We start from the raw sequence: 13,108 nt of genomic DNA on the forward strand, positions 1-13,108 counted from the left end.
ATTCACAGCTCAATGTTCTACCAGACGGCTAATAAACAGTTAGGTCTTTATTCACAGCTCAATGTTCTACCAGACGACTAATAAACAGTTAGGTCTTTATTCACAGCTCAATGTTCTACCAGACGACTAATAAACAGTTAGGTCTTTATTCACAGCTCAATGCTCTACCAGACGACTAATAAACAGTTAGGTCTTTATTCACAGCTCAATGCCAGGCGGCTAATAAACAGTTAGGTCTTTATTCACAGCTCAATGCTCTACCAGACGACTAATAAACAGTTAGGTCTTTATTCACAGCTCAATGCCAGACGGCTAATAAACAGTTAGGTCTTTATTCACAGCTCAATGTTCTACCAGACGGCTAATAAACAGTTAGGTCTTTATTCACAGCTCAATGTTCTACCAGACGACTAATAAACAGTTAGGTCTTTATTCACAGCTCAATGCTCTACCAGACGGCTAATAAACAGTTAGGTCTTTATTCACAGCTCAATGCTCTACCAGACGGCTAATAAACAGTTTGGTCTTTATTCACAGCTCAATACTCTACCAGGCGGCTAATAAACAGTTAGGTCTTTATTCACAGCTCAATGCTCTACCAGACGACTAATAAACAGTTAGGTCTTTATTCACAGCTCAATGCTCTACCAGACGGCTAATAAACAGTTAGGTCTTTATTCACAGCTCAATGCCAGACGGCTAATAAACAGTTAGGTCTTTATTCACAGCTCAATGTTCTACCAGACGACTAATAAACAGTTAGGTCTTTATTCACAGCTCAATGCTCTATCAGACGACTAATAAACAGTTAGGTCTTTATTCACAGCTCAATGCTCTACCAGACGGCTAATAAACAGTTAGGTCTTTATTCACAGCTCAATGCCAGACGGCTAATAAACAGTTAGGTCTTTATTCACAGCTCAATGCCAGACGACTAATAAACAGTTAGGTCTTTATTCACAGCTCAATGTTCTACCAGACGACTAATAAACAGTTAGGTCTTTATTCACAGCTCAATGCTCTACCAGACGGCTAATAAACAGTTAGGTCTTTATTCACAGCTCAATGCCAGACGACTAATAAACAGTTAGGTCTTTATTCACAGCTCAATGCCAGACGACTAATAAACAGTTAGGTCTTTATTCACAGCTCAATGCCAGACGACTAATAAACAGTTAGGTCTTTATTCACAGCTCAATGCCAGACGACTAATAAACAGTTAGGTCTTTATTCACAGCTCAATGCCAGACGACTAATAAACAGTTAGGTCTTTATTCACAGCTCAATGTTCTACCAGACGACTAATAAACAGTTAGGTCTTTATTCAAAGCTCAATGCTCTACCAGACGGCTAATAAACAGTTAGGTCTTTATTCACAGCTCAATGCCAGACGGCTAATAAACAGTTAGGTCTTTATTCACAGCTCAATGCTCTACCAGACGACTAATAAACAGTTAGGTCTTTATTCACAGCTCAATGCCAGACGGCTAATAAACAGTTAGGTCTTTATTCACAGCTCAATGTTCTACCAGACGACTAATAAACAGTTAGGTCTTTATTCACAGCTCAATACTCTATCAGACGACTAATAAACAGTTAGGTCTTTATTCACAGCTCAATGCTCTACCAGACGGCTAATAAACAGTTAGGTCTTTATTCACAGCTCAATGCTCTACCAGACAGCTAATAAACAGTTAGGTCTTTATTCACAGCTCAATGCCAGACGGCTAATAAACAGTTAGGTCTTTATTCACAGCTCAATGCCAGACGACTAATAAACAGTTAGGTCTTTATTCACAGCTCAATGTTCTACCAGACGACTAATAAACAGTTAGGTCTTTATTCACAGCTCAATGCTCTACCAGACGGCTAATAAACAGTTAGGTCTTTATTCACAGCTCAATGCTCTACCAGACGGCTAATAAACAGTTAGGTCTTTATTCACAGCTCAATGTTCTACCAGACGACTAATAAACAGTTAGGTCTTTATTCACAGCTCAATGCTCTACCAGACGGCTAATAAACAGTTAGGTCTTTATTCACAGCTCAATGCCAGGCGGCTAATAAACAGTTAGGTCTTTATTCACAGCTCAATGTTCTACCAGACGGCTAATAAACAGTTAGGTCTTTATTCACAGCTCAATGTTCTACCAGACGACTAATAAACAGTTAGGTCTTTATTCACAGCTCAATGTTCTACCAGACGACTAATAAACAGTTAGGTCTTTATTCACAGCTCAATGCTCTACCAGACGACTAATAAACAGTTAGGTCTTTATTCACAGCTCAATGCCAGGCGGCTAATAAACAGTTAGGTCTTTATTCACAGCTCAATGCTCTACCAGACGACTAATAAACAGTTAGGTCTTTATTCACAGCTCAATGCCAGACGGCTAATAAACAGTTAGGTCTTTATTCACAGCTCAATGTTCTACCAGACGGCTAATAAACAGTTAGGTCTTTATTCACAGCTCAATGTTCTACCAGACGACTAATAAACAGTTAGGTCTTTATTCACAGCTCAATGCTCTACCAGACGGCTAATAAACAGTTAGGTCTTTATTCACAGCTCAATGCTCTACCAGACGGCTAATAAACAGTTAGGTCTTTATTCACAGCTCAATGCTCTACCAGACGACTAATAAACAGTTAGGTCTTTATTCACAGCTCAATGCTCTACCAGACGGCTAATAAACAGTTAGGTCTTTATTCACAGCTCAATGCCAGACGGCTAATAAACAGTTAGGTCTTTATTCACAGCTCAATGTTCTACCAGACGACTAATAAACAGTTAGGTCTTTATTCACAGCTCAATGCTCTATCAGACGACTAATAAACAGTTAGGTCTTTATTCACAGCTCAATGCTCTACCAGACGGCTAATAAACAGTTAGGTCTTTATTCACAGCTCAATGCTCTACCAGACGGCTAATAAACAGTTAGGTCTTTATTCACAGCTCAATGCCAGACGGCTAATAAACAGTTAGGTCTTTATTCACAGCTCAATGCCAGACGACTAATAAACAGTTAGGTCTTTATTCACAGCTCAATGTTCTACCAGACGACTAATAAACAGTTAGGTCTTTATTCACAGCTCAATGCTCTACCAGACGACTAATAAACAGTTAGGTCTTTATTCACAGCTCAATGCCAGACGACTAATAAACAGTTAGGTCTTTATTCACAGCTCAATGCCAGACGACTAATAAACAGTTAGGTCTTTATTCACAGCTCAATGCCAGACGACTAATAAACAGTTAGGTCTTTATTCACAGCTCAATGCCAGACGACTAATAAACAGTTAGGTCTTTATTCACAGCTCAATGCCAGACGACTAATAAACAGTTAGGTCTTTATTCACAGCTCAATGTTCTACCAGACGACTAATAAACAGTTAGGTCTTTATTCACAGCTCAATGCTCTACCAGACGGCTAATAAACAGTTAGGTCTTTATTCACAGCTCAATGCCAGACGGCTAATAAACAGTTAGGTCTTTATTCACAGCTCAATGCTCTACCAGACGACTAATAAACAGTTAGGTCTTTATTCACAGCTCAATGCCAGACGGCTAATAAACAGTTAGGTCTTTATTCACAGCTCAATGTTCTACCAGACGACTAATAAACAGTTAGGTCTTTATTCACAGCTCAATGCTCTATCAGACGACTAATAAACAGTTAGGTCTTTATTCACAGCTCAATGCTCTACCAGACGGCTAATAAACAGTTAGGTCTTTATTCACAGCTCAATGCTCTACCAGACAGCTAATAAACAGTTAGGTCTTTATTCACAGCTCAATGCCAGACGGCTAATAAACAGTTAGGTCTTTATTCACAGCTCAATGCCAGACGACTAATAAACAGTTAGGTCTTTATTCACAGCTCAATGTTCTACCAGACGACTAATAAACAGTTAGGTCTTTATTCACAGCTCAATGCTCTACCAGACGGCTAATAAACAGTTAGGTCTTTATTCACAGCTCAATGCTCTACCAGACGGCTAATAAACAGTTAGGTCTTTATTCACAGCTCAATGTTCTACCAGACGACTAATAAACAGTTAGGTCTTTATTCACAGCTCAATGCCAGACGACTAATAAACAGTTAGGTCTTTATTCACAGCTCAATGCCAGACGACTAATAAACAGTTAGGTCTTTATTCACAGCTCAATGCCAGACGACTAATAAACAGTTAGGTCTTTATTCACAGCTCAATGCCAGACGACTAATAAACAGTTAGGTCTTTATTCACAGCTCAATGCTCTACCAGACGGCTAATAAACAGTTAGGTCTTTATTCACAGCTCAATGCCAGACGACTAATAAACAGTTAGGTCTTTATTCACAGCTCAATGCCAGACGACTAATAAACAGTTAGGTCTTTATTCACAGCTCAATGCTCTACCAGACGGCTAATAAACAGTTAGGTATTTTAAAATCAGGGCAGATAACAATGGCAATGCTCTTCAGGGTATGCAAAATAAAATAACTTGGTTATAGTGCGTAGTTTTTTTATATATATTTTTTTACCTTTATTTAACTAGGCAAGTCAGTTAAGAACAAATTCTTATTTACAATGACGGCCTAGGAACAGTGGGTTAACTGCCTTGTTCAGGGGCAGAACGACAGATTTTTACCTTTTCAGCTCAGGGATTCGATCTTGCAACCTTTCGGTTACTGGCTCAGCGCTCTAACCGCTACCTGCCGCCCCATGTTGAGCAGTTACACTTTAGGACGTTTCTACAGGTCACACTTTAGGGAGAGTTCTATTTTTTGCTTCAACAGGCCATGTCAATGCCTACCCCGTTAGAAAATGTGATTGTTGGTAAATAAACAATGGCGGGAAATAAGGTGTATAAGCAGGTGTTACCTGTTCAAAGAGGCGAGGGAAGCGAGCCTGGATCTGGTGGACAAACTCCTGACCTTTCTCCTGGAGCAGGTACACACACCTGGAGGTTACCATAGTCACATTAATATATACTGACAGGTTACCATAGTCACATTGATATATACTGACAGGTTACCATAGTCACATTAATATATACTGACAGGTTACCATAGTCACATTGATATATACTGACAGGTTACCATAGTCACATTGATATATACTGACAGGTTACCATAGTCACAATGATATATACTGACAGGTTACCATAGTCACATTGATATATACTGACAGGTTACCATAGTCACATTGATATATATACTGACAGGTTACCATAGTCACATTAATATATACTGACAGGTTACCATAGTCACATGAATATATACTGACAGGTTACCATAGTCACATTAATATATACTGACAGGTTACCATAGTCACATTGATATATACTGACAGGTTACCATAGTCACATTAATATATACTGACAGGTTACCATAGTCACATTGATATATACTGACAGGTTACCATAGTCACATTGATATATACTGACAGGTTACCATAGTCACAATGATATATACTGACAGGTTACCATAGTCACATTGATATATACTGACAGGTTACCATAGTCACATTGATATATACTGACAGGTTACCATAGTCACATTGATATATACTGACAGGTTACCATAGTCACAATGATATATACTGACAGGTTACCATAGTCACATTGATATATACTGACAGGTTACCATAGTCACATTGATATATATACTGACAGGTTACCATAGTCACATTAATATATACTGACAGGTTACCATAGTCACATGAATATATACTGACAGGTTACCATAGTCACATTAATATATACTGACAGGTTACCATAGTCACATTAATATATACTGACAGGTTACCATAGTCACATTGATATATACTGACAGGTTACCATAGTCACATTGATATATACTGACAGGTTACCATAGTCACATTGATATATACTGACAGGTTACCATAGTCACATTGATATATACTGACAGGTTACCATAGTCACATTGATATATACTGACAGGTTACCATAGTCACATGAATATATACTGACAGGTTACCATAGTCACATGAATATATACTGACAGGTTACCATAGTCACATGAATATATACTGACAGGTTACCATAGTCACATGAATATATACTGACAGGTTACCATAGTCACATGAATATATACTGACAGGTTACCATAGTCACATAAATATATACTGACAGGTTACCATAGTCACATGAATATATACTGACAGGTTACCATAGTCACATGAATATATACTGACAGGTTACCATAGTCACATGAATATATACTGACAGGTTACCATAGTCACATGAATATATACTGACAGGTTACCATAGTCACATGAATATATACTGACAGGTTACCATAGTCACATGAATATATACTGACAGGTTACCATAGTCACATGAATATATACTGACAGGTTACCATAGTCACATGAATATATACTGACAGGTTACCATAGTCACATGAATATATACTGACAGGTTACCATAGTCACATGAATATATACTGACAGGTTACCATAGTCACATGAATATATACTGACAGGTTACCATAGTCACATGAATATATACTGACAGGTTACCATAGTCACATGAATATATACTGACAGGTTACCATAGTCACATGAATATATACTGACAGGTTACCATAGTCACATGAATATATACTGACAGGTTACCATAGTCACATGAATATATACTGACAGGTTACCATAGTCACATGAATATATACTGACAGGTTACCATAGTCACATGAATATATACTGACAGGTTACCATAGTCACATGAATATATACTGACAGGTTACCATAGTCACATGAATATATACTGACAGGTTACCATAGTCACATGAATATATACTGACAGGTTACCATAGTCACATGAATATATACTGACAGGTTACCATAGTCACATGAATATATACTGACAGGTTACCATAGTCACATGAATATATACTGACAGGTTACCATAGTCACATGAATATATACTGACAGGTTACCATAGTCACATGAATATATACTGACAGGTTACCATAGTCACATTGATATATACTGACAGGTTACCATAGTCACATTGATATATACTGACAGGTTACCATAGTCACATTGATATATACTGACAGGTTACCATAGTCACATTGATATATACTGACAGGTTACCATAGTCACATGAATATATACTGACAGGTTACCATAGTCACATGAATATATACGGACAGGTTACCATAGTCACATGAATATATACTGACAGGTTACCATAGTCACATGAATATATACTGACAGGTTACCATAGTCACATGAATATATACTGACAGGTTACCATAGTCACATTGATATATACTGACAGGTTACCATAGTCACATGAATATATACTGACAGGTTACCATAGTCACATGAATATATACAGACAGGTTACCATAGTCACATTAATATATACTGACAGGTTACCATAGTCACATTGATATATACTGACAGGTTACCATAGTCACATGAATATATACGGACAGGTTACCATAGTCACATGAATATATACGGACAGGTTACCATAGTCACATGAATATATACTGACAGGTTACCATAGTCACATGAATATATACTGACAGGTTACCATAGTCACATGAATATATACTGACAGGTTACCATAGTCACATGAATATATACTGACAGGTTACCATAGTCACATGAATATATACTGACAGGTTACCATAGTCACATGAATATATACTGACAGGTTACCATAGTCACATTAATATATACTGACAGGTTACCATAGTCACATGAATATATACTGACAGGTTACCATAGTCACATTCATATATACAGACAGGTTACCATAGTCATATTCATATATACAGACAGGTTACCATAGTCACATGAATATATACTGACAGGTTACCATAGTCACATGAATATATACTGACAGGTTACCATAGTCACATGAATATATACTGACAGGTTACCATAGTCACATGAATATATACTGACAGGTTACCATAGTCACATGAATATATACTGACAGGTTACCATAGTCACATGTATATATACTGACAGGTTACCATAGTCACATGAATATATACTGACAGGTTACCATAGTCACATTAATATATACAGACAGGTTACCATAGTCACATGAATATATACTGACAGGTTACCATAGTCACATTAATATATACTGACAGGTTACCATAGTCACATTAATATATACTGACAGGTTACCATAGTCACATTCATATATACTGACAGGTTACCATAGTCACATTAATATATACTGACAGGTTACCATAGTAACATTCATATATACTGACAGGTTACCATAGTCACATTCATATATACTGACAGGTTACCATAGTCACATTAATATATACTGACAGGTTACCATAGTCACATGTATATATACTGACAGGTTACCATAGTCACATTCATATATACTGACAGGTTACCATAGTAACATTAATATATACTGACAGGTTACCATAGTCACATTCATATATACTGACAGGTTACCATAGTCACATTAATATATACTGACAGGTTACCATAGTAACATTAATACAAGTGCCTTGGGAAAGTATTCATACTCCTTGACTTATTCCACATTTAGTTGTAGCGCATACAACCGCTCCTGAATTCAAATTAGATTAAATCGATTTCGTTTCTCACTCATCTAAACACAATACCCCATAATGACAAAGTAAAAACATATTTTTTGTCATTTTTCCAAATGTATTGAAAATGAAATACAGAAATATCTAATTCACATAAGTATTCACACCCTTGAGTCAATACTTTGTAGAAGAACCTTTGGCAGCGATTACAGCAGTCTCTAACAGCTGTGAGTCTTTCTGGGTAAGTCTCTAACAGCTGTGAGTCTTTCTGGGTAAGTCTCTAAGAGCTGTGGGGCTTTCTGGGTAAGGCTCTAAGAGCTGTGAGTCTTTCTGGGTAAGGCTCTAAGAGCTGTGTGTCTTTCTGGGTAAGTCTCTAAGAGCTGTGAGTCTTTCTGGGTAAGTCTCTAAGAGCTGTGAGTCTTTCTGGGTAAGTCTCTAAGAGCTGTGAGTCTTTCTGGGTAAGGCTCTAAGAGCTGTGAGTCTTTCTGGGTAAGTCTCTAAGAGCTTTCCACACCTGGATTGTGTAACATTGGCCCATTATTCTCTTCAAAAGCTCTGTCAAATTGGTTGTTGATCATTGCTTGACAACCATTTTCAGGTCTTGCCATAGATTGTCAAGTAGATTTAAGTTAAAACTGTAACTAGGCCACTCAGGAACATTCACTGTCGACTTGGAAGGCAACTCTTTAGACTCCAAGATGGCGATGCAGTAGGACGTGTGTATTTGTCTTTGTCTTATCCCGTGTCTTATCCCGTGTAAATAGCCAGTCTTTTTCGTATATATCTTAATCTCACTTTCTCTCTATGAACTAAATACACTTTCCTGCAACCCGCCTCACCCAATGTGGTACGGATCTGCTATTTGTATTCCTTATAACTGCAACTTCCATCAGGAGCTAGCCAGCTAATTAGCTACTGGTCTTTGTTAGCCACGGCTAGCAGTCCCTGCCTTTTTCCTGGTCATCAGCCAGTATTAGCTCGGACAACACCTGCCAGTCTGCACAGCGCGATATCAACCCAGAGCATATCGGACTGCTTCTCTCTACCATATCACTGGATTCCTGACGCTCTGGATCATTACACCGGATCATCGCAGCTAGCTGCAAACGAGTGGCTACTGTTACGCCTCTGTCCCGACGCAAGCACCAGCTAGCCTTGAGCTAGCCTCGAGCTAGGCCCATATACCAGCTAATTCTAGGGCTACAATACCTCCTTTGCCAATTGGACCCTTTATTGTCGACACGGAGCCCCGCCGATCCATCACGACTGGACTGCTGACGTGATTGCCCGATGTGGTCTCTACCGGCTATTCTGTTACAATGTCGCCGAAGAACCATCTGCTAGCCCCGACCTGCTAGCTTTTCTGAACGCTGTGTCCCCTGCTCGCCCAGCGTGGTAGTGAATATTGTACAACACCTTGACTCACCTATTGCTGCTCTTTTGACCCTATGATCACTCGGATACACAGCTGATGCCCCCTGGACTGTTTCAATAACACGGTACCTCATTTTGATTACCTGTCGGCCCCAGCCTCAAACTCAGGTCCTGTATGTACCTAACTGACCCGCTCTGCCCATTCATCGCCATTTACCCGTTGTTGTTTTAGCCCTCCTGATCAACACCTGTGATTACTTTATGCCTCTCTCTAATGTCAATATGTCTTGTCTACTGCTGTCTTGGCTAGTTCTTATTGTTTCATTTCACTGTAGAGCCCTCAGTCCCGCTCAAAATGCCTTAGATAGCTCTTTTGTCCCACCTCACACACATGCGGAGAGCTCACCTGGCTTAACTGGTGACTCCAGAGACGAAACCTCTCTCATCGTCACTCAACGCCTAGGTTTACCTCCACTGTACTCACATCCCACCATACCCTTGTCTGTACATTATGCCCTGAATCTAATCTAACATGCTCAGAAATCTGCTCCTTTTATTCTCTGTTCCCAACGCACTAGACGACCAGTTCTTATAGCCTTTAGCCGTACCCTTATCCTACTCCTCCTCTGGTTCACCAACCACTTCTCAGACAGAGTTCAGTGTGTCAAATCGGAGGGCCTGTTGTCCGGACCTCTGGCAGTCTCTATGGGGGTGCCACAGGGTTCAATTCTCGGGCCGACTCTTTTCTCTGTATATATCAATGATGTCGCTCTTGCTGCTGGTGATTCTCTGATCCACCTCTATGCAGACGACACCATTCTGTATACTTCTGGCCCTTCTTTGGACACTGTGTGAACAAACCTGCAGACGAGATCCAATGCCATACAACTCTCCTTCCGTGGCCTCCAACTGCTTTTAAATGCAAGTAAAACTAAATGCATGCTCTTCAACCGATCGCTGCCCGCACCTGCCCGCCCATCCAGCATCACTACTCTGGACGGTTCTGACTTAGAATATGTGGACAACTACAAATACCTAGGTGTCTGGTTAGACTGTAAACTCTCCTTCCAGACTCACATTAAGCAGCTCCAATCCAAAATGTGATCTATAGAGTCAGCTTCCTATTTCGCAACAAAGCATCCTTCACTCATCCTGCCAAACATATCCTTGTAAAACGGACTATCCAACCGATCCTTGACTTCGGTGATGTCATTTACAAAATAGCCTCCAACACTCTACTCAGCAAACTGGATGCAGTCTATCACAGTGCCATCAGTTTTGTCACCAAAGCCCCATATACTACCCACCACAGCGACCTGTATGCTCTTGTTGACTGGCCTTCGCTACATATTCGTCGCCAAACCCACTGGCTCCAGGTCATCTACAAGTCTTTGCTAGGTAAAGCTCCGCCTTATCTCAGTTCACTGGGCACCATAGCAGCACCCACCCGTAGCATGCGCTCCAGCAGGTATATCTCACTGGTCACCCCCAAAGCCAACTCCTCATTGGCCACATTTCCTTCCAATTCTCTGCTGCCAATGACTGGAACAAATTGCAAAAATCACAGAAGCTGGAGACTTCTATCTCCCTCTCTAACTTTAAGCATCAGCTGTCTGAGCAGCTTACCGATCACTGTACCTGTACACAGCCAATCTGTAAATAGCCCATCCAACTACCTCATCCCCATATTATTTATTTTTGCTCCTTTGCACCCCAGTATCTCTACTTGCACATTCATCTTCTGCACATCTATCACTCCAGTGTTAATTGCTAAATTGTAATTATTTCGCCACTATGGCCTATTTATTGCCTTATCTCCCTAATCTTACTACAGTTGCACACACTGTATATAGGCCTTTTCTATTGTGTTATTGACTGTATGTTTGTTTATTCCATGTGTAACTCTATGTTGTTGTTTGTGTCGCGCTGCTTTGCTTTATCTTGGCCAGGTCGCAGTTGTAAATGAGAACTTGTTCTCAACTGGCCTACCTGGTTAAATAAAGGTGGAAACCCCAGTGTATATTTGGCCTTGTGTTTTAGGTTATTGTTCATCCAGAAATGTTGAGAAGATGGTGATTGACTCCGGGGGTTGAACACTGATCAAGTTATACTGTATTAGTGTTTCATTTTCCTATTATTATTATATATATTTTTTTACAATAGTTAGCATTTGGGTATTTTGTGTAGATAGTTGACAAAAAAAAAATTACAAATCCATTGTAAACCCACTTTGTAACACAACAAAATGTGGAAAAAGTGCGCACGCGCGCACACACACACACACACACACACACACACACACACACACACACACACACACACACACACACACACACACACACACACACACACACACACACACACACACACACACACACACACACACACACACACACACACACACACACACACACACACACGTTGAGTTCCTGCCTGATTACATTGCAGACACACGGCAGATCTAAGGCTGAGGTCCAAACACCTAAAAGACACACCCTCTCCCCTCAGCCCTCAAATGAACGTATCCGATGACATCTGACGACTATACACTTGCAGGGCAAGGGGCGAGGCAGGAAGGAATTCATTTGAAATGGACCGCCCTTGGCCGGAAATTCGTCACTCGTTCATCCCGCGATGATTGTGCTTTATATGCTCTACAGTCAACTATGAGTGTATGTCTACTTATATTAATAATGATATATTTAATATACGCCTATTGTATAATAGCTAGCATGTTAATTAGCTAACTAGTGTTAGCCTGCCTAGCTGCAACTTCTGAAGAAGGAAAATGTTTTATTTCTACAATTTCCAAAAGATAACAAAACAAAAACATATTTACGAGACGTGTTTGTAACATTAGTAGCACAATTTATAACTTATTTGCATTCGTTTTTACTTCCACTTGTATGTTGACTTCTCCATGGATGTTGTTTTTAAGTTTCCGTTGACTTTTCTTAGCGGATGTACAATCGTGGTGAATTGAATTATGGGGAGGTTCAGGCCCGGAGTGAACATAATTATACACTCGCAAAGCCCACTAAAAACGAGGGCTGAGGGCCTTACGTTCAAAACTTCCCTTGCTTGGCTAATCATTTGGACCGTCCTACAAGATGTTGACGGGGATTCCCCCAAGGGCATAAGGCGAGGGTGGAGTGGACGAGGGTGTGTCTTTTAAGGGTTTGG

At 39.7% G+C, this 13,108-nt stretch overlaps 1 protein-coding gene across 8 annotated transcripts in view; it reads right to left on the minus strand.

The window, feature by feature from the left end:
- The window catches only part of LOC139537976 (putative inhibitor of apoptosis), a 72,330-nt gene that overhangs the window by 24,515 nt on the left and 34,707 nt on the right, over positions 1–13,108 (minus strand). For all 8 annotated transcript variants that reach the window (XR_011667647.1, XM_071339906.1, XM_071339907.1 and 5 more), the window contains one exon: positions 4,869–4,947. Coding sequence is in view for 7 of the 8 variants with exons in the window: in XM_071339906.1 (XP_071196007.1) it covers positions 4,869–4,947 (79 nt within the window). In the remaining variant the exon portion in view is untranslated. The remainder of the gene's footprint in view (positions 1–4,868; positions 4,948–13,108) is intronic.

Source organism: Salvelinus alpinus, chromosome 13 (genome assembly GCF_045679555.1).
Source record: "Salvelinus alpinus chromosome 13, SLU_Salpinus.1, whole genome shotgun sequence".
Classification (NCBI taxonomy): domain Eukaryota; kingdom Metazoa; phylum Chordata; class Actinopteri; order Salmoniformes; family Salmonidae; genus Salvelinus; species Salvelinus alpinus.